At 46.6% G+C, this 23,337-nt stretch overlaps 1 protein-coding gene across 8 annotated transcripts in view; it reads right to left on the bottom strand.

Moving 5' to 3' along the window:
* The window catches only part of CREB3L2 (cAMP responsive element binding protein 3 like 2), a 316,327-nt gene that overhangs the window by 282,317 nt on the left and 10,673 nt on the right, over positions 1-23,337 (bottom strand). For 5 of the 8 annotated variants that reach the window (XM_033958250.1, XM_033958248.1, XM_033958247.1 and 2 more), the window contains exon 2: positions 2,992-3,208. In XM_033958250.1, coding sequence (XP_033814141.1) covers positions 2,992-3,124 — 133 coding nt within the window. In that variant the 5' untranslated portion in view covers positions 3,125-3,208. The other 3 variants (XM_033958243.1, XM_033958244.1, XM_033958245.1) reach the window with 3 other exon arrangements.

Below are 23,337 nucleotides of genomic sequence, written 5' to 3'. Positions count from 1 at the left end.
GCACACTCCGTGTGTGTCTGCACGATACATCAAAATGTAAAGCTCATGCTACAAGGCGCCAATGTCAAAGAGAACTACAAAGTTCTTATGGAAAAAACTGTGTGCGACCTAAATGTCAAGGACTGTATGCTACAACGATGTCAAAACTGCCTTGGTGAAGAAGCACTAACAGCATACCTGGAAGAAATATTCAAGGATTTAGATCCAGAAGAATCAATAGAATTTAAGCAATGGGTTCACGCTGACCGTGAAACATTAGAAACAAGCGTACTAACCATGGACAACTTTATTGAAAGACTTGCAAGCAAGATTTGGAAGTTGACAAGCCACCATTTCATTTCAAAACATCAAAGTGAATATTTGAAGATGTTGAAGACAGGCTTAAAAGAAACGGAAATGATCGTTTTGATGGATTTCGCTGAAAATTACTCATTTGTTGTACAGGATGCCGCCCAAGGCTTTCACTGGGAAAATTCACAAGCTACAGTACATCCTTTTGTTGCATATTACCTCAATGAAGTGGGCACATTGCAAGTTGTAAACTGTTGCATTATTTCTGATCATATGCAACATGATACGATATCTGTACACGTGTTTATTCAAAAGTTGATCGAATTTTTGGTAACTCAAACAAACATTACCAAATATATACTACTTCAGTGTCGGCTCAGCTGCACAATATAAAAACTACAAGAACTTTGTGAATTTGTGCAATCACAGAAATGATTTCAACATTGAGGCTGAATGGAATTTTTTTGGAACTAGCCACGGAAAATCACCCTGCGATGGAGTTGGTGGAACAACTAAACGACTGGCTGCCCGGGCTAGCCTCCAAAGACCATCAACGGATCAAATATTGACGCCAAAGGATCTATTTAACTTTTGTGACCAAAATATACATGGAGTTAAATACATTTATGTTCCAAAAGAAGAAATTGAAGAATGCAAAAAGTTTCAAGAAGAAAGATGGCATGAAAGCAGCACAGTAGCCGGTACCAGAGAGCACCACCAATTTGTACCAGTCGACTCAAACTCAGTTCGTGTCAGCAAAGTTTCAAATGACACAATAAATTTTGTTGCCAAAATTTCTGATACTGCCATTCCAAATTTGAAAGTGTCCGAAATCTTTCCTGGTTGCTACGTTGCCTGTACTTATGATAATCAATGGTGGATAGGCAACGTTGTTGAAGTCTCAATTGAACAAAATGATGCATTGATAAAATTTATGCATCCTCACGGTCCAGCTCATTCGTTTTATTGGCCAGAAAGGCAAGACGTTTGTTGGGTTCCAGAGCAACACCTCATCTGCATGCTTTGTGCCCCTTCAGTTACATCATCCGGCCGCCAATATCAATTTCCAGAAACTGCATTGAAGAAAGTGGCTTAAAAATTTAACAGAATGTTATAAAGATTGCTGGCAGTTAAAATCAAAGTGGACTTCACTTCGGCTTGGGAACCATATAAGATACCCAATCATTGGCTTTGGAACCAGAAAGATACCAACAAAAGGCTTTGGAACCTTGACAAAGAAACCAAATGCGAGGCTTGGGAACCTGGACGAAGTGGCCCACCCATGGCTGCACAGCTATCGGGCGTGACCCCTATGGCGATGGGGTTGCCAGTTCAAACTCTTGAACTGGTAGTGACAATGTCACCATGGACCAACGCAATAGAGTAGTAGTAATACTACGTCAATACAAAACTGTAACTTTAAAAATGACAGAACTATGTTGAAATAGAGGATGTTGCCGTGGCAACGTCTCCCAACTTTGTCCCCCTTTTTCAGCCATTGTTAACCTGCGTTGAAAAATGAAGTCCACTTTTCTAGGGGGTTTGAAATATGCTCTTTCTAATGACACTGATTTGAAAGAGTTTCTAAAAGGTATTTTTCTGTAAAAGCAGGCTGAAAATACCCTATTTTTGGCCTTTTTACACAAATTAGCAACTTTACACTTAATTTGTAAACTAATGGAAAGAGCTTGGAGGTTGAAATTGTACTTTTGAAAACAACGTTGTACTGAGACATTATGCGCCAAATTTCGCATTTATTACTCAATTATTGTGGGAGCTAAGTAATGTCAAACTTTGACTTTTTTTGGAGCACTAATTTTTTCGGCCAAGTTTACTGTAATTCAGCCATTCACTCAGTGCTCGGCAAAAATTGTTATTGGTAGCAATGAACAGAGCTCAAAAAGTTGTGCAGGGTAGCTAAGTTTCAGTTTTTTTGGAAACATAGCTCGGGAGATATTGTGTCTCAAAGTTGTCAGAATGTCATTTTCGTACTGTATTTCATTGTGGTATGGGGTCAAACAAATGGCTATATCTCCACAAATATTCCACAGGCGAAACTAAAACTTTACCAAAGTTCGTTTGAGACATGGTGGACTCTGCATATGAAGTTTCATCAAAATCCGTGATGGTCATGCAGGGCACTTTCCAAGAATCTGATCACTTGACATGGAATGACCCTAACGCATTTCCCTTTTTTTAACCTCTATACCATTTGAAAGAGGGCGAATATCTAATTATTCACTTCTAGAATTGGATACTTCTTAAATATAGTAATAATATTCTGGCACAAGTGTCAAACCTTTAAAAAGGAAGTCATATTGAGCATTGGAAAATAATAATAATTAACTAATAAAAATAGTACACATTTAATTTTCCCCACCACCAAATTTCCCTGTCCCATCCCACCTGGCTACTTTTTCATGCCACCCAGCTAGAAAAAAATTTCTGAGGAGAACACTGAAATATCATATTATACTGACATCTCGGTCCCGTATGTTTGGGCAGACTGGATGGACCATATTCGGGTCTTTATCTGCTGTCATTTACTATGTTAACTATGTTTCCTTTTCTTTAATGAACAGATCACACTACATATGTCCACTGCAATTAAAGGCATACACCACCTGCTACCAGCTGAGGGTGAAGTGCAATCTCATGCCCCACCAAATACCCAATCCCCTTAACTCAGTCCTACAGTACCTTCAACAAAGTTGTTCTCAGTTGAAACATGGGTAAGTGGGGACAGTGGACGCGAGTCATCACAGAGAGAATAGCTATGTTCAGCCTGGATGAGAGGGGCAGGTGAGGCTGGAGGCAGGTCCATTTCCATCATTTCATTTTTCTCCGACAAGTAAGGGTCATTCAAGAGCTGACCAAGAACATCTTGTGAGAAAGCATCTAAGAATTCACTGAAGTGCTGCAGACACAAGACAGGGAAAACATAGGTTACCCCATAATATAAAAATGCAATGATAATAGTAACAACAAATTGGATTTGAAGCACATTTTCTATTTAAATAAGTCTCCTTCCATATTCATTTATTTTATTTCTTTATTTTGTTTTCTATCCCGTACTCCCCAAAGAGATCAGAACGGGTTACAAGCTAGCATACATGATATACAGTTTACAGGTTGCAATGTGCCAGTTACAATGCAAGGTTTTTCGTCCTAACTCAACACAAACTAGGGATCTAAAACAATACACATTAATAGACAGTTTACAAGTTAAATTTGTCATAGTAATAGTGCAAAATTTTTCAATAAAGATTTTATCCTAATGTAACACATACTGAGGATCTTATATCAATATACATTTCTTTGTAATCTATCAGTCATGGGTGGGGGAGTTAGATGAAGACGTATGTTTTTATTGCTTTCCTAAAGTTGAGGAGTCCTTCAAAGGATCTAATCTGTGGGAGCAGTTGATTCCAGTGGTATGCAATGCTTATTTTCTTATATACATATGTAAAAACTTAGACAACCGGCAACTGTGGAGGTGGAGACAGCTATCTGTGGTCAACACCAGGGCAGGGACGATGACAGAGTCTATGTGGATGGGGACAAACTTTGTCCCCTTCACATAGAGAATAACATGGAGACAAAGTACCCAATCCCACCTCGCAGTTAACTGTGGGTACCCATCCTAGCCCTGCGGTTAACCACGGGAATCCATTCCCATGTCGTTCTCTAGGCAGACCTTGACTAGTTAAAACACTCCTGCAAGAGTTTACTGCACTACATTGTACAGACTTGGTTTATAAGTCAGTATGACCTGTGTCTTGAGTTTGCTACCGAGGAGCCAGGAAGATGCCTGTTGGCTACCTAATGACTCAGATCTATACCTTATTGCCGCAAGAAACAATGTGCACTGGAGTCAAAGATAGTACCCCAGACACTTGATATAAAATGGGATGTACTTAGGGTTTCTGAAGACAAAGACCCCGATTCCATAAACAATGTAAAACTCCTAGGTGCCATTCAGCATGGTTGTCAATCAACCGCTAGGCACCCTTTATAGAATTGCGCCTAGTTCCTTCAATCTACCCAAACATAATGTCCTATCCCACTGATCTCTCTCTTCTGACAGTGTGACCAAAATAAGGACAGTCGTAACTTTATCATATGGGCTTTGAGTGATATAGCCAGTTTGATCTCTTCCAGAATAGATTTGTTAGTTCTGCTGGCAGTCCACGGAACGAATAGTGGTTTTTTCCAATCAGTTGGCCATGTTTTTTCCTTCCAAATCTTGTTAACAGTCGAGTAGAGGCCATGATAGCACCTTCTGAGCCCTCGATTAATTCAATTGGAATACCATCGATACCAGGCAACTTGTTTTCAATAAAACTAATTGCTGCTATGACTACTACTTTTAAAATATCTGGTTCTTCTTCTTTGATTTGATTTCTTATATACCGCTATACAGCACAGTTACTTACCGTAACAGGTGTTATCCAGGGACAGCAGGCAGATATTCTTGACTGATGGGTGACGGCACCGACGGAGCCCCGGTACGGACAATTTTAGAGTGATTGCACTCTAAGAACTTTTTAGAAAGTTCTAGCTCGGCCGCACCGCGCACGCGCGAGTGCCTTCCCGCCCGACAGAGGCGCGCGGTCCCTCAGTTAGTATAAGCCAGCTAAGAAGCCAACCCGGGGAGGTGGGTGGGACGCAAGAATATCTGCCTGCTGTCCCTGGATAACACCTGTTACGGTAAGTAACTGTGCTTTATCCCAGGACAAGCAGGCAGCATATTCTTGACTGATGGGTGACCTCCAAGCTAACAAAAAGAGGGATGGAGGGAAGGTTGGCCATTAAGAAAACAAATTTTGTAAAACAGATTGGCCGAAGTGACCATCCCTTCTGGAGAATGCATCCAGACAATAATGAGATGTAAAAGTGTGAACTGAGGACCAAGTAGCAGCTTTGCAGATTTCCTCAATAGGAGTGGAACGGAGGAAAGCTACAGATGCTGCCATTGCTCTGACTCTATGGGCCGTGACAGAACCTTCCAGTGTCAGTCCGGTCTGAGCATAACAGAATGAAATGCACGCTGCTAGCCAATTAGACAATGTACGTTTCGAAACAGGACGTCCCAATTTATTCGGATCAAAGGACAGAAAAAGCTGGGGAACTGATCTGTGGGGTTTCGTACGCTCCAGATAGTAAGCAAGAGCCCTTTTACAATCCAAAGTATGCAGAGCTTGTTCCCCAGAATGAGAATGAGGTTTTAGAAAGAAAACAGGTAGAACAATGGATTGGTTGAGATGAAATTCAGAAACAACCTTGGGGAGAAACTTTGGATGTGTACGCAGAACCACCTTGTCATGGTGAAAAACCGTAAAAGGTGGATCTGCAACCAGTGCATGAAGCTCACTGACTCTCCTGGCAGAGGTAAGAGCAATAAGGAAAAGAACCTTCCAAGTGAGAAATTTGAAAGGAGACGTAGCTAAAGGCTCAAATGGAGGTTTCATTAAAGCTGAAAGAACCACATTGAGATCCCAGATAACCGGAGGGGCTTTAAGAGGTGGTTTCACATTGAAAAGCCCACGCATGAACCTGGACACCAGGGGATGAGCTGAAAGAAGTTTTCCATGGACTGGCTCATGAAAAGCTGAAATGGCACTGAGGTGGACCCTGATGGAAGAGGACTTCAGGCCAGAGTCAGACAAAGAAAGAAGATAATCCAACAACGTCTCCACTGCTAGGGAAGTGGGATCAAGATGATGAAGAAGACACCAGGAAGAAAATCTCGTCCACTTTTGATGGTAACATTGTAGAGTGGCTGGTTTCCTGGAGGCATCCAGAATGGAACGAACGGGCTGAGACAAAAGAGTATCAGTCGAGTTCAGCCCGAGAGATACCAAGCCATCAGGTGTAGAGACTGGAGGTTGGGATGCAGAAGGGTTCCCTGCTGTTGCGTAAGCAGAGAAGGAAACAGAGGAAGAAGAAAAGGTTCCCTGGAACTGAGTTGAAGTAGAAGGGAGAACCAATGTTGCCTGGGCCACCTCGGAGCAATCAGAATCATGGTGGCTCGTTCCCTCTTGAGCTTGAACAAGGTTCTCAACATGAGAGGCAGAGGAGGGAAGGCGTACAGGAACAGATTCGACCAGTCGAGGAGAAAAGCATCTGCTGTTAGACGGTGTGGAGAGTAAAGTCTGGAGCAGAAAAGGGGCAGCTGATGATTGTGAGGAGCTGCAAAGAGGTCTATCTGAGGAGTGCCCCATTGATTGAAGATAGACTGCAGAGTTACTGGATCGAGTGTCCACTCGTGAGGTTGGAGAATTCTGCTGAGTTTGTCCGCTAAGGAATTCTGTTTTCCCTGAATGTATATAGCTTTCAGGAAGAGATGGTGATCTATGGCCCAAGTCCAGATCTTCTGGGCTTCCTGGCATAAAAGGCGAGAGCCTGTCCCACCCTGTTTGTTGATGTAGTACATCGCAACCTGATTGTCTGTGCACAACAGAAGGACCTGAGGAAAGAGAAGGTGTTGGAAGGCCTTGAGGGCGTAAAACATCGCTCTGAGTTCCAGGAAATTGATTTGATGCTTCCTTTCCTGGGCTGACCAAAGACCTTGAGTCTGGAACTCATTCAAGTGAGCTCCCCATGCGTACAGAGAGGCGTCGGTGGTGATGACTAGTTGATGAGGAGGCTGATGGAACAGAAGACCTCTGGATAGATTTGAGGATACCAACCACCATTGAAGAGACTGACGAAGAGATGATGTCACAGATATGTGTCGTGAGCAAGGATCCGACGCTTGGGACCACTGGGTAGCAAGGGTCCATTGAGGAGTGCGCAGGTGAAGACGGGCATGAGGTGTGACATGAACTGTGGATGCCATGTGCCCCAAGAGTACCATCATTTGTCTTGCTGAGATGGACGGCAGAGGAAGCACCTGGTGACATAGAGACTGAAGAGTCTGGAGACGATTGGATGGTAGGAAAGCTCTCATGAGGAGTGTATCCAGGATCGCTCCAATGAATTGAAGCCTCTGAGTGGGAATGATATGAGATTTGGGTAGATTGATCTCGAATCCCAGAAGTTGTAGAAACTGGATGGTTTGGTTGGTGGCCAGAAGGACTGCTTGAGCGGAAGTATCTTTGATCAACCAATCGTCCAGGTAAGGAAATACATGCAGGTGGTGAGAGCGTAGAAATGCCGCTACCACAATGAGACATTTGGTGAATACCCTTGGAGAAGAGGCAAGACCGAAGGGCAGTACCTTGTACTGGTAATGACAATGATTGATCATGAATCGGAGATATGGTCTTGAGGTTACATTGATCGGTATGTGAGTGTAAGCCTCTTTGAGATCGAGGGAGCATAGCCAGTCGTTTTGATTTAGAAGGGGATAAAGGATGGCTAAAGAAAGCATCTTGAATTTTTCTTTTACTAGATGAATGTTGAGATCGCGAAGATCCAGGATGGGTCTGAGATCTCCTGTCTTTTTGGGAACTAGAAAGTAACGGGAGTAGAATCCCTGCCCCTTTTGATCTAGAGGAACTTCCTCTATAGCGTTCAGAAGGAGGAGGGATTGGACCTCCTGAATAAGGAGGGCCGATTGAGGACTGTTCAAAGCAGACTCTTTTGGCAGGCTTTGAGGTGGAAGAGTCTGAAAGTTGAGAGAGTAGCCGTGGCGGATGATGTTGAGGACCCATTGGTCCGATGTGATTACTTCCCACCGGCTGAGGAACAGAGAAAGTCGACCTCCTATAGGCTGAGGCAGGAGAGCAGGAATAGGGATACTGGCTATACTGTGGAGAATGAAGTCAAAAGGGCTGTGACTTCTGCTGAGGAGGTTGTTTTACAGCTTGTTGCTGCTGCTGTTGTCTGGGAGGCTGACGTTGTTGTTGCCTCTGACGCCTAGGTTGCTGAGCAGTGGTAGGCAATGGACGAGCTGTGAAGCGGCGTTGATAGGCCGATTGCTGCCTGTATGGTCTTGGCGGAGGAGGCTTCTTTTTATTCTTGAGCAGGGTATCCCAGCGCGTCTCATGAGCAGAGAGCTTTTGTGTGGTTGAGTCCATGGAATCCCCAAAGAGCTCATCCCCTAGGCATGGGGCATTGGCTAACCTATCTTGATGGTTAACATCAAGCTCGGATACCCGAAGCCAGGCCAAACGACGCATAGCTACTGACATTGCTGTCGCTCTGGATGTTAGTTCAAAGGTGTCATATATGGATCTCACCATAAACTTACGTAATTGTAGAAGAGACGACAAGCATGTGTGAAAAGCGGGATGCTTTCGTGAAGGAAGATATTTTTCGAAAGAAGCCATGGTGGTAAGGAGATGCTTTAAATAAAAAGAAAAATGAAAAGCATAATTACTAGCCCTATTTGCTAGCATAGCATTTTGGTAGAGCCTCTTACCAAATTTATCCATGGCCCTCCCTTCTCTGCCAGGAGGGACAGATGCATATACACTGGCTCCTGAAGTCTTTTTAAGGGTGGATTCGACAAATAAGGATTCATGTGGAAGTTGAGGTTTGTCGAACCCAGGAATGGGAATTACCTTATATAGAGAATCCAGTTTACGTGGGGCCCCTGGGACAGTTAAAGGAGTCTCTAAGTTCTTATAGAAAGTTTCCCTCAAGATGTCATGAAGGGGAAGTTTCAAAAATTCCTTTGGAGGCTGATCAAAATCAAGGGCATCCAAAAAAGCTTTAGACTTTTTGGATTCAGCCTCCAAAGGAATGGACAAGGACTCACACATCTCTTTCAAAAAACTAGAGAAAGAGGAAGTGGCCTGTTTGGAGGATGGGTCAGGGACAGCCGAATCCTCCTCCTCTGAGGAACATTCGCCTTCAGAAAGAAAGGGTTCCTCTGAGTCTCCCCACAGATCAGGGTCCCTGACATGGGAAGAATGGTCCCGAGACTCAGGTGTCGACGTTTGCATGTGTCGGGTTTTGCGCACCGACTTACCCGACCTCATCGATACCGAGTCAGGAGAAGTTATCGGTCGCACCGGTGCCGAAGTCTGCACCGATTGATGGTGAGCTCTCGGCTCCGGTGCCAGGACTGGCATCGATACCGATGAGGTTAGGTGAAGCGGTACCGAGACAGTGGAAGCGGGTAACACGGGTTCCACAATCGGTATCGATACGGGTTGATCCATAACCGTTACCGGTGGCTCGGTGCGGACTGGCACCGGAAGGTTCGGTGTCATGATAGCAGGAAGGAGTCGTTCTAATTGCTCCTTAAGCTGCACCTGAAGGATGGCCGTAATGCGGTCATCGAGGGATGGCACCGGTACCGCTTTTTTCTTCTGCGGTACCTGCGGTGCCGCTCGACGCCCCGGAGATGAGGAGCCCGATGTCGAGGGACTCACCTCTATAGGGGCGGAGCGCTTCCGCTGGCGTCTTACAGGCGGCAGGATTGGACTCACTGCACTCGAGGCCGGAAGACGTTCCAGCGGGGAAGGCTTCTTAGCCGGCTTACCTGACTGTTGAGATGCCGGTGTGGAATCACGCGGCGTCGAAGACGAGGGTGCCGACTGAATCGGTGCCGAAGCCGGAGTCGAAGGAACGGGGTCGGACATCTCGGCACCGAATAACAATCGCTGCTGAATTTGGCGATTTTTCAATGTCCGTTTTTTTAAAGTAGCACAGCGGGTGCAAGAAGAGGCCTGATGCTCAGGACCCAAACACTGTAAACACCAGTTGTGTGGGTCCGTGAGAGATATAGGCCTAGCACACCGCTGGCACTTTTTAAAACCCGGTTGAGGGGGCATGAAAGTAAAAACGGCTTCCGCCAAATCGAAGGCCGAGGCTTCGATGGTGGCAGAAGGCCCCGCCGGGGAAAACCGAAAAATAAAGAATAAAAATGAAAGTTTTTTTTTTTTTTTTTTTCAAATGGGAAGAAAGAAAAAAGGCAATTTAAGCCAAAACGTTTACGCGAGCGGGAAGGCAAGTTAGGAGAAAATTTCAACAGCCGTTGAAAACGCGTCTTCTTAGCTCCGCGGAAACTAAGAAACTGAGGGACCGCGCGCCTCTGTCGGGCGGGAAGGCACTCGCGCGTGCGCGGTGCGGCCGAGCTAGAACTTTCTAAAAAGTTCTTAGAGTGCAATCACTCTAAAATTGTCCGTACCGGGGCTCCGTCGGTGCCGTCACCCATCAGTCAAGAATATGCTGCCTGCTTGTCCTGGGATAACATGAGGTTCACTTTGTCAGTTTCCTGCACAAATTTCCCCAATGTTATCCTCATTGCCTTTTTTGTATAGATTTTTCATATATTCTTTCCATCTCTTTTTAATGCTTTCTGAATCATTCAATATCATTCTATTTGCATCTTTAAGCATCCCCAAATCGAGGCTGGAATTTCTGCCATAATCTCAAACTCTTGTTGGAGCTTTGGTCCTCGACCTGGCAGCTGGGCTTCAACGCTAAGAAATGCAAGATCATGCACCTCGGCAGCAGAAATCCGTGCAGAACTTACACCTTTAATGGTGAGACCTTAGCTAGAACTTCAACAGAACAAGACTTGGGAGTGATCATCAGCGCAGACATGAAAACTGCTGATCATGTGGAGAAGGCTTCATCTAAGGCAAGACAGTTGTTAGGTTGCATCCGCAGGAGTTTCGTCAGCCGGAAGCCTGAAATCATAATGCCATTATACAGGACCATGGTGAGGCCTCATTTGGAATACTGTGTGCAATTCTGGAGGCTACACTACCGAAAAGATGTGCTGAGAGTAGAGTCGGTGCAACGGATGGCCACCAGGATGGTCTCGGGGCTCAAGGATCTATCATACGAGGAAAGGCTGAAAAATTTGCGGCTGTACTCACTTGAGGAACGTAGGGAGAGAGGAGACATGATCGAGACGTTTAAGTATATTACCGGCCGTATCGAGATGGAAGAAGAGATTTTCTTTCTCAAAGGACCCTCAGCCACAAGAGGGCATCCGCTCAAACTCAGGGGCGGGAAATTTCATGGCGACACCAGGAAATATTTCTTCACCGAGAGAGTGGTTGATCCTTGGAACGAGCTCCCGGTGCAGGTGATCGAGGCAAACAGCGTGCAAGAATTTAAGAGCAAATGGGATGCCCAGTGGGATCCCTTAGAGCAGGGCTGCCCAAGTCCGGTCCTCGAGATCTACTGGCAGGCCAGGTTTTCTGGATATCCACAATGAACATGCATGAGAGAGATTTGCCTGCACTGCCTTCTTGGTATGCAAATCTCTCTCATGCATGTTCATTGTGGATAACCAGAAAACCTGGCCTGTCAGTAGATCTCGAGGACCGGACTTGGGCAGCCCTGCCTTAGAGGGTTAAGCCAAGGGAACCTGTCACCAGGAGTGGGATCCCTAGGATAGTAGATTTGGGGGTGGGTCAGTAGAGTGGGCAGACCTGATGGGCTATGGCCCTTATCTGCCGTCATCTTCTATGTTTTTATGTTGATACGCTAATCTGGTTTTTCCGTTTACATGTTCCGATTCAATTTTCTGACAAAATATCTTTTATATATCGTTCTTCACCTTGCCAAACATGACATTGAAAACACTCTTGGTTCATTTGTGATAGAGATTTTCTCTATCACTGGAATATTTTACTTCTTTGTTCTACTATTTTTTCTGGTTTCTTCTGAGATCCAAGGCAATTTTTTGGCTCTTTCTCCTCTGGAGTGTTTTTTTAGCTTCATCACTAATTACGGTTTTGATGTCATTCTATAACTCTTCAGGGTCTCTATATCGCCTGTATCAAGACAGGCAAATCTGTTGTCTAGTTTTATCCAGTAGTCCGATGGAATATTTTCAATGTCATATTTTGGGAGGTCTCTAATGATCATCAACTTGCGAAGCTTTACTTTGATCTTAAACATAGAAACATAGAAATAGACGGCAGATAAGGGCCCACAGCCCATCTAGTCTGCCCACCTTAATGTCCCTCCCCTACCTTTGCCCTGTGAATAGATCCCATGTGCCGATCCCATTTGGCCTTAAAATCAGGCATGCTGCTGGCCTCAATCACCTGTAGTGGAAGACTATTCCAGCGATCAACCACTCTTTCAGTGAAAAAGAATTTCCTGGTGTCACCTCGTAGTTTCCCGCCCCTGATTTTCAACGGATGCCCTCTTGTTGTCGTGGGACCCTTGAAAAAGAAGATATCTTCCTCCGCCTCGATGCGGCCCGTAAGATACTTGAACGTCTCGATCATGTCCCCCCTCTCTCTGCGCTCCTCGAGCGAGTATAGCTGTAATTTGTCAAGCCGTTTTTCATATGGTAGATCCTTGAGTCCCGAGACCATCTGGGTGGCCATTCTTTGCACCAACTCCAGTCTCAGCACATCCTTGCGATAATGCGGCCTCCAGAATTGCACACAGTATTCCAGGTGGGGCCTCACCATGGATCTATACAATGGCATAATGACTTCCGCCTTACGACTGACGAAACCCCTTCGTATGCAGCCCATGATTTGTCTTGCCTTGGACGAAGCCTGCTCCACTTGATTGGCAGACTTCATGTCCTCACTGACGATTACCCCCAAGTCTCGTTCTGCTACCATTTTTGCTAGGATCTCGCCATTAAGGGTATAAGACTTGCATGGATTCTGGCTGCCCAGGTGCATAACTTTGCATTTTTTGGCATTGAAGTTGAGTTGCCATGTCCTAGACCATCGCTCCAGTAGGAGTAGGTCGTGCATCATGTTGTCGGGCACTGAATCTTCGTCTGTTGTGCATTTGCCCACTACATTACTAAGTTTGGCGTCATCGGCGAATAATGTTATTTTACCTCGAAGCCCTTCTGCCAAGTCTCTTATAAAGATGTTGAATAGGATTGGGCCCAAGACTGAGCCCTGTGGTACTCCACTAATCACCTCTGTCATTTCGGAGGGGGTGCCGTTCACCACCACCCTTTGGAGCCTACCTCCAAGCCAGCTCCCAACCCATTTCGTCAATGTGTTACCTAATCCTATAGAACTCATCTTGCTCAGTAACCTGCGGTGTGGTACGCTATCGAATGCTTTGCTAAAGTCCAGGTACACGATGTCCAGGGACTCCCCAATATCCAGCTTCCCCGTTACCCAGTCAAAGAAGCTGATCAGGTTGGATTGGCAGGATCTCCCCTTAGTAAATCCATGTTGTCGGGGATCCCGTAGATTCTCCTCATCCAGGATCTTATCTAATTGGTGTTTGATTAGAGTTTCCATTAGTTTGCTCACTATCGATGTTAGACTCACTGGTCTGTAGTTTGCTGTCTCCATCTTTGAGCCTTTCTTGTGGAGTGGAATGACGTTAGCCGTCCTCCAGTCCAACGGGATGCTGCCTGTACTAAGGGAGAGGTTGAAGAGCGCGGACAGTGCCTCCGCCAAGACATCACTCAGCTCCCTAAGCACCCTGGGGTGCAGGTTGTCCGGCCCCATTGCTTTGTTAACCTTGAGCTTTGACAGCTCACCGTAGACACTGCTGGGCGTAAACTCAAAGTTACTAAACGGGTCAACTGAGCCAACCCTTGTCTGTAGCTGAGGGCCGAGCCCTGGCGCTTCTCGGGTGAAGACTGAGCAGAAGTATTCATTTAATAGTTGGGCTTTTTCCGAATCCTTTTCCACATAGTCTCCGTCTGGTTTCCTAAGACGTACAATCCCGCCTGAGTTTTTTCTTCTATCACTGATATACCTGAAGAAGGATTTATCTCCCTTCTGGATGTTCTTTGCTAGAGACTCCTCCATGAGGAATTTAGCCTCCCTGACTGCTGTTTTGACGGCTTTTGATTTGGCCAGGTAGTCTGCTCTAGAGTCCTGCTTCCCTGATTGTTTGTAAGAGATGAATGCTTTTTTCTTCTCCTTGATCAGGTCTGAGATCTCCGCAGTAAACCACTGTGGCTTATTGTTCCTTCGCCGTTTACTTACTGATTTTACATAGCGGTTTGTTGCTTCTTGTATGGTTGCTTTCAAAGTCGACCACATGTCTTCCACGTTATCGGTTTCTTCTTGGCTTTGTAGCGCCTGGTGAACGAAGTCTCCCATTTCTTTGAAATTTGTGTCCTTGAATTTGAGGACTTTGGTTAGTGTAGTAGATTTAGTGCTGAGTGCTTGTATGTCAAAAGCTGGAGGTCGCTTCCACAATCAACTCCTGGTTTAGTCACTGCAGTCAAAACTGCATATTTACATCTTTGTCTTATGCAGATATAGTCAATTTGATTTCGATACATGCCATTTGGAGAAGTCCACATGTACTGGCAACATTTGTAGTGCTGGAAATGCATATTCATGATTGACAGTTGGTTCATTTTGCAAAACTGTACAGTTATCACCAGCTTCGTTTCATTATCCTATGTCATGTTTTACAACCACTGCATCTGCAGGTTTACTTCCTACTTTTGCATTGAAATCCCACATAATGATCAGCAGATCTTGTTTCAGAGTTAGATCTATTTCATTTTGAAGTTGTTCATAGAACAACTCTATAACCTCATCTTCCATGTCTGTCAGTGGAGCATATACTTGGATCAAGGCAACACTGAACAGCTTTACCTGTAGACAGACTGACATAACTATCACTGATCACTTTGAAAGTGTATCGTTTAGGATGAATGTCACACCATTTTTTTGCGTATTTCATGACCAGAGTAGTAGATCCAGTGCTCATTTGATTGAAAAAGGCCCTGTCCATTTGAGTTCATTGATCCCTATCAAATCAATTTTGTTTTTTTCCATTTGATCTTTAACAATTTCCAATTTAGTTCACGCTTCCTATGTTCCATGTTGCTATGTTAAGAATATCTGTACGGCTTCTGATCTCCTTTTTCTGTCCAGCAACATCAGGATGTCCTGGTGGCTTTGATCTGATCTGCCAGCTTCACAAACACTGGGCATACTCTGGGTGATGATCTGCTCTTCCCTAGTAGCATGGCGAGTACCTTCAGACCTAGGGGACCATCTTCCAGCATTATACATTGATTCTTTATGTCTCATCATCAAGTTTTCTTGGCAGAATACAAAAGCAGATTGCCGAGCTTTTCTTCTACGCAGCATAAATTCAATGTTGTCACCGTTGTCCCATCAAACGCAATCCTCTGCCTCCAAACTCTGTTCATCTGCTATTGCCCAATGGGTGGTACATCATTAGTCTGGCATCTACACTGACCCAGCTGGCAGTGAAATTGCCAACGGCATAGCTTTCAGCTTCTCAGATGCGCGCAAGCCTCAGTGACACAAAAAGTCCATATACCATGACTGGAGTAGTACAAAGGGAGGGGGGAGAGGGCAGAGACATGGATGCTGAAGTGCAAGTGGGGGGGGAGGGTAGAGGAGGAGACATGGATGCTGAAGTGCAAGTGGGGGGGAGGGTAGAGGAGGAGACATGGATGCTGAAGTGCAAGTGGGGGGGAGGGTAGAGGAGGAGACATGGATGCTGAAGTGCAAGTGGGGGGGGAGGGTAGAGGAGGAGACATGGATGCTGAAGTGCAAGTGGGGGGGAGGGTAGAGGAGGAGACATAAGAACATAAGAACATAAGCAGTGCCTCCGCCGGGTCAGACCACAGGTCCATCCCACCCAGCAGTCCGCTCCCGCGGCGGCCCAAAACAGGTCAAGACCTGTCTGAATCATCAGAAGGGGCTACCTTGCCACCTTGGTTTCCCATTTAAGTCCTGCCTTCCTATCGAAGTCCTAGCCCTCCGGTCTTGCACATGCACGACCAGGTTAGTTTATACTCATTACCTGATGTATTTCCTATACTTGTGTTACCTCCCAGCTCCTCCCTCAGTATCCCACGATCCCTTTATCCCTCAGGAATCCATCCAATCCCTGTTTGAATCCTTGTACCGTATTTTGCCTGATCACTTCCTCCGGTAGCGCATTCCAAGTGTCCACGACCCTTTGGGTGAAAAAAAACTTCCTTGCATTTGTTTTGAACCTATCCCCCTTCAGTTTCTCAGAATGTCCCCTCGTATTTGCTGTCCCCTTCAGTCTAAAGAATCTGTCCCTATCCACCTTCTCTATGCCCCTCATGATCTTGAAAGTTTCTATCATATCTCCCCTGAGCCTCCTTTTCTCCAGAGAGAAGAGCCCCAGCCTATCCAGCCTCTCGGCGTATGAGCAGTGTTCCAGCCCTCTTACCAATTTCGTTGCTCTCCTTTGGACTCTCTCAAGTACCGCCATGTCCTTCTTGAGGTGCGGCGACCAATACTGAACGCAGTACTCCAGATGTGGACGCACCATCGCTCGATACAAAGGCATGATGACTTCCCGCGTTCTGGTTGCTATGCCCTTCTTTATGATGCCCAGCATCCTGTTGGCTTTTTTCGAGGCTGCTGCGCACTGTGCAGATGGCTTCAGTGATGCATCCACCAGCACACCCAAGTCTCTCTCGAGTCTGCTGTCTCTCAACAATACCCCCCCTAATTTGTAGCTGAACAACGGGTTCTTTTTCCCTATATGCATGACCTTGCATTTGTCCACGTTGAAGCGCATTTGCCATTTGTTTGCCCAGTCTTCCAGCTTGTCCAGGTCCCTTTGTAGGTCCTCACACTCCTCCCTGGTCGTAACTCTGCCACACAGTTTGGTATCGTCTGCGAATTTTATAACCTCACACTTTGCCTCCTTTTCCAGGTCATTGATGAATATGTTAAAGAGTAAAGGCCCCAGCACCGATCCCTGTGGCACACCGCTCGTGACTCCCCGCCAGTCAGAATATTGACCCTTTACTCCAACCCTCTGCAGTCTTCCCGACAACCAGTGCTTTATCCATCTGTGCACATCCCCTCCCACCCCGTGGTTCCACAGCTTCTTAAGTAGCCTTTCATGTGGCACCTTGTCGAAAGCCTTTTGAAAGTCGAGGTAAATGATGTCTATGGGCTCCCCATTGTCCACCCGACTGCTTATTCCCTCAAAGAAGTACAGAAGGTTCGTTAGGCACGACCTTCCCTTACAGAATCCGTGCTGGCTTGTTCTCAGTAGGCCATTTCTCTCGATGTGCTCGCAAATGCCGTCCTTGATCATAGCTTCCACAATCTTCCCTATAATTGAAGTCAGACTCACCGGCCTGTAGTTCCCGGGGTCACCCCTCGAACCTTTCTTGAAGATGGGTGTGACATTTGCCAATTTCCAGTCCTCCGGCACCTCACCAGTTTTCAAGGATAGGTTGCAAACATGTTGTATTGTGCCCGCTATTTCCTGTCTTAGTTCCTTCAGAACCCTTGGATGGATCCCGTCCGGGCCCGGTGATTTGCCGCATTTTAACCTGTCTATCTGTTTGAGGACATCCTCCCTACTTACCTCTATGTGCTCTAGATGGATGCTGAAGTGCAAGTGGTAAGGAGGGTAGAGAAGGAGACATGGATGCTGAAGTGCAAGTGCAAGTGGTAAGGAGGGTAGAGGAGACATGGATGCTGAAGTGCAAGTGGGGGGGAGGGTAGAGGAGGAGACATGGATGCTGAAGTGCAAGTGGGGGGGAGGGTAGAGGAGGAGACATGGATGCTGAAGTGCAAGTGGGGGGAGGGTAGAGGAGGAGACATGGATGCTGAAGTGCAAGTGGTAAGGAGGGTAGAGGAGGAGACATAGATGCTGAAGTGCAAGTGGTAAGGAGGGTAGAGAAGGAGACATGGATGCTGAAGTGCAAGTGGTAAGGAGGGTAGAGGAGACATGGATGCTGAAGTGCAAGTGGGGGGGAGGGTAGAGGAGGAGACATGGATGCTGAAGTGCAAGTGGGGGGGAGGGTAGAGGAGGAGACATGGATGCTGAAGTGCAAGTGGGGGGAGGGTAGAGGAGAAGACATGGATGCTGGAGTGCAAGTGGGGGGGAGGGTAGAGGAGGAGTCATGGATGCTGGAGTGCAAGTGGGGGGGAGGGTAGAGGAGGAGACATGGATGCTGGAGTGCAAATGGGGGGGAGGGTAGAGGAGGAGAAATAGATGCTGGAGTGCAAGTGGGGGGGGAGGGTAGAGGAGGAGACATAGATGCTGGAGTGCAAGTGGGGGAGGGTAGAGGAGGAGACATGGATGCTAGATTGCAAGGGGGGAGAGGGTAGAGGAGGAGACATGGATGCTAGATTGCAAGGGGGGAGAGGGTAGAAGCGGAGACATGGATGCTGGAGTACAAGTGGGGGGAGGGTAGAGGCAGAGACATGGATGCTGGAGTGGGGGGGAGGGGAGGCAGGTACTAGACTGCAAGTGGGGGGGAAGGAGGGAACAAGGATGCTAAACCTGCAGGGCAAGGAGGAAAGGGAAGGTGACAAGGATAATGGACCAATAAGTAGAAAGGAAAGGGAATGAGAAGGAAATCCAGGCCAGAAAGCTGGGTGAGAAGGAAGAGATGCTTGATCGTAAGAGACAGAGATGCCAGACCATGGGGAATGGAGAAGGGATTCAGGTTGCAAGCAAAAGAGTTGGCAAGTATGGTGAGGAGACATGGATGCTGGACCCACAAAGCAGGGGGAGGGGGTTGGTAGAGAAAGGAAAAGAGAGTGACCAAGACCAGAAACAGGTGAGAAGCCAGTGGAGAAAAGGAAAAAGATGCCAGACTATGGGGGCCAAGTGGGGGATTCAGGGTGCAAGTGAGAGGGGTGGGATTTAGAGGGAGAGAACTGCAGGAGTGAGAAAGAGAGCTGAGGAGGCTAAAACCTGAGAGAGGAAAACACAGAAAGGAATTTCAGACATCATGATAGGAAAAATCTATGGAAAACACTACAACAACTTGGCAGAATTATGAAATATTGTGTGCAGAATTTTCAAAGTTTTTGCACAGAATTCTACCAGGAGTATGGATTATTTGGTAAACTGTTAGCAAGCTTCTCTCTAGTGTATCTGGTTTTTTCTCTTTAGGTTTGCCTTCAATGCAGCCCTCAGGATGTCATTTCTTTTTACTCCGTAAACATTTTAATATAAAATATACACCCCAGGGAATTATGCACCAAGTTTTACAATAATTATATACAATTATACACAACTCTCAGGGGTTCACCTACCTATGGGATGCCATAAACATCTCTCCTTTTTTTCCCCTCCCTTTCCCAGCACTCTTCCCCCCTCATGTGACACTGTCTGTCTTTATTTATTTATTCATTCATTTCAGTTTTATAGCCCATCCTCCTCAGAAACCCAGAACAGGTTACAGCGATACATTCACAATATTTTGGAGGCGCAGGGTTAAGGGTACATTCACAATATATTGGGGTAAAGCATCAGGGTACATTCACAATATACTGGGGAGGTGGAGTTGGATATATTCATTTTAGGCTGGGGACTTTAGATTTAGACATAACACCCTAGAGTTAGCTGAACCACTGGATCAGGTGAGGCTCTGGTTCAGATCACCCAAAATCCTTGGCCTTTGAGCTCACCACCAGTGCACCACCTGGTCCAAAACTTCCTCCTCCTCTCTATACAGCCCCTACTCAGACATTGCTCCCTCCCTTCTTCCCCCACAGTCCTCTTAACATTATCTTGTTTGCGGGTACCAACTGCTTGCACAGCTGGCTGCTATTGGTATAGGGCAGAGAAAGGATACCGCCTGCAGCCTGCTGTTGCCACCAGAAAACAAGGTAATATTAAGGGCTGTAAAGGAGAGGGGGAGAGGCAGCAATGAATTAGGAGCAACAACATCGAAGTTGGCTCAGTGCTTGAGCCAGCCTTGCCCATCCCTAGGATTCAGGCACCACCGTTTAATGGTTTCTGCATTTACAGATAGAGGCAAGCTCCGGGAGAAATGCTGGGTAAAATTAGGTTGGATTAGGTGCATCTATACACCTACGTACGGTAGTAAAAAAAATTAGTTTAATCTGAAAACGTCTTAACTACACTCCTCACCAACCACATTTGAGCGTGTGCAGAATTGATTTTAAAATTCAAATAAACTTATCTGCTTCCTTCTCATCTCTTCCACATCCAGATGTTGCGAACTGGGGAATACTACTAGAGACATGACAAGCAGCCAACCTCACCGTTCTATATAAGAGGGTATCCGAATCAGATGCGTCGTAAAGCTCACTCAGCTTACGATCCCACTGCAGTACAGGCTCCTCGCTGTCCAGAACTTCCATAGTGTTACTCAAGACAACAGATCTGGTTTTGCCTCTTTAGACTGACAAGGACGCACTCCGAGTGAAATATTTCCTATTGTTTACTACGATATGCACTTATTTCCTTCCTAGTAATCAAAGAAACAATACCAACTGACAGGCCTAATAAACCGAATTCCCAGGAATAACAGCAGACAAGGTCCGGAACTTCAAAAACCTACTTCCAGAGCACACAGGTCACGACTGAACCATGCTCCGCCCTTCGGGACTTCGTCAACCAATAATCCGATGCCAATTAAATTTGCCTCAGGCAACATAATCCAATCAGTGACAACCATTGTAGGAAGACCATACATTCTTCAGATGAGAGGACATAGAGAAATAGCTGTTGACACCACCTCCGTTTCTTTTTGACCAATCGAGAGAACACTTTGGAGCTCAAGTCCCAAATTATTTGGGTATACATTTTTGATTGATAACCGCTACTATCCAATAGCATCCCTCAGTAACAGTGCGACCCAATAGAATAAGGACAAGAATTACAAAGAAGAGCCAGGAACCCGCCTAGCTACTTGTTTTGATAATGCAAACTAAATTAGGACTGTAGCCTTCGTAAAGAAGAGTCCAAGTTTATGCATGTATGTTATGTGTAACCTCCTCAAGAAAATTACGCACACCTAACGTGACCATTTATTTTTTTCATCAAAACGTGACATCTATTAATTGTCAGTCCCGCCCCCAATTTCTTCCATTCATTTTTCATGTACACATAATATCTTATTAATTCACTAGTGTTTAAGCCAGTTACATTAAGGGGTGCTAGAGTAGATGTCTGTCTGGATTTTTTTCTGTCTCTCTCTCTCTCTCCTTGGACGCTATCTGTCATTCTGTATGTGTCTCTCCCCCTGCCCCCTGTTGTGCCATGCCTGCCTGCTCGGTGGCCCCCTTCTGTCCCCCCCCCCTCCCAGAGCAAAGCATGATTGCTGTCTGCCCACAGTACACCCTCCCACCAAAGCAGCCCCCTTTCCCTCTCCCCCTGCCCCCTGTTGTGCTATGCCTGCCTGCTCCGTGGCCCCCTTCTGTTTCCCCACTCCCAGAGCAAAGCATGATTGCTGTCTGCCCCCAGCACACCCCTCCCCCCAAAGCAGCCCTTTTCCCTCTCCCCCTGGCCCCCTGTTGTGCTATGCCTGCCTGCTCCGTGGCCCCTTCTGTTCCCCCCCCTTCCAGAGCAAAGCATAATTTCTGTCTCCCCCAGCACACCCCTCCCCCCAAAGCAGCCCCTTTCCCTCTCCCCCTGCCCCCTGTTGTGCCATGCCTGCCAGCTTTGTGGCCCCCTTCTGTTCCCCCCCCAAACAAAGCATGATTGCTGTCTGCCCCCCAGCACGCCCCTCCCCCCATAGCAGCCCCCTTTCCCTCTCCCCCTGCCCCCTGTTGTGCCATGCCTGCCTGCTCCGTGGCCCCCTTCTGTTCCCCCTCCCCCTTCCAGAGCAAAGCATTGTGCTGCATTCTGCTGGAGTTCAGCTGGTTTGGGCATCAAGTGCGGTGTGTGGGGGGGTTCACTGTTTGTGCTGGGTTGCTGAGAGGCTGTGGGGACGTGATGTGCATGTTTGGGTGCGGAGTGGACCTTTTATTTAGTTGGTCGGGTGTTTGTGTGTGCGGAGGAAGGGGGGCTTTGCTTGTGGGTGGGGGTGCGGAATGGCTCCTAGACTAATGTGACCATTTATTTTTTTCATCAAAAGGGGACATCTATTAATTGTCAGTCCTGCCCCCAATCCTGCCCTAACCCCGCCTCAATCCCAACCTAGCCCCGCCCCAAATCCCACCCCCAATTTATTCCATTCATTTTTCATGTACACATATCTTATTAATTCATAATGGTAACCATAAAATTTTAAAAAACTACAAAGCACACTATACGCAGAGAAAATGTTAATTATCATTTATATTTGAGGGATTTTCAAAGATGTCAAGGCAAATGACTTTAAAATATGCAATGTCATCTCAGTAACTATAGAAAAATAGACAAATATTGTGCAAAATATAGACAGCAGATATAAATTCTCAAAGCTGACACGTTTTGATCACTAAATTGAAAATAAAATCATTTTTCCTACCTTTGCTGTCTGGTGATTTCATGAGTCTCTGGTTGCGTTTCCTTCTGTCTGTGTATCCTTTCTTTCATTTCTTTCTGCACTCAGGCCCAACAATTGTCCCTTTCTATTCCCTCCCTCCTTCCTTCCTATGTCCTTAGTGCCCCCAGTGCCTCCTTCCCATGTCCCTAGTGCCCCCAGTGCCTCCTTCCCATGTCTTTAGTGCCCCCAGTGCCTCCTTCCTATATCTTTAGTACCCCCAGTGCCTCCTTCCATGTCATTAGTGCCCCTTTCTATGTCTTTATTGCCCCAGTGCCTCCTTCCCATGTCTTTAGTGCCCCCAGTGCCTCCTTCCTATGTCCCTCTCACTGCCTTCCACACTTTGTCCCACCCCCACTCCCGAAGCCAGTCTGCCTGCCTGTCTACTTCTCTCCCTCTCTCCCTGGCCAAAGCCAGCCAGCCTGCCTGCCTACCTCCTTCCCTCCCTGCCGTGCAAAAAAAAGCCTTCCTCCTTCCTTTCCCCCGGTCCGCTGCTATCTTAGCCCTGCTGCTGCTGCTAACGCCCACACAAAGTCTTCTTTCTGACGTCGGATAGGACGTTTTGGGCCAGAATGTCCTCTCCGACATCAGAATTGACATAGTAAAGAAAACTTCGTGTCGGCTCTAGCAGTAGCAGCAGCAGGGCAGTAAGATAGCAGCGGACCGGGGGAAAGAAGACTTTGTGTGGGCGTTAGCAGCAGGGCTAAGATAGCAGTGGACCGTGGAAAAGGAAGGAGGGAGGCTTTTTTTTTTTTGTGCGGCAGGTACGGCATGTCCTTAGTGCCCCAAGCTGACAAGCCTTCCCCATCCAACATCAATTCTGACATCATAGAGGAAGTTCCGGGCCAGCCAATCACTGCCTGGCTGGTCCAGAACTTCCTCTCCGACTTCAGAATTGAAGTTGGGGGTGAAGGCCGGTCGGCCCGGTGCTTCTGCGTTGGGAAGCAGGGAGAGCTTGGGGGGCGCGGTGG

The sequence above is a fragment of the Geotrypetes seraphini genome, chromosome 9, assembly GCF_902459505.1.
Source record: "Geotrypetes seraphini chromosome 9, aGeoSer1.1, whole genome shotgun sequence".
NCBI lineage: Eukaryota > Metazoa > Chordata > Amphibia > Gymnophiona > Dermophiidae > Geotrypetes > Geotrypetes seraphini.
This window is presented reverse-complemented; position numbering and strand designations above follow the sequence as displayed.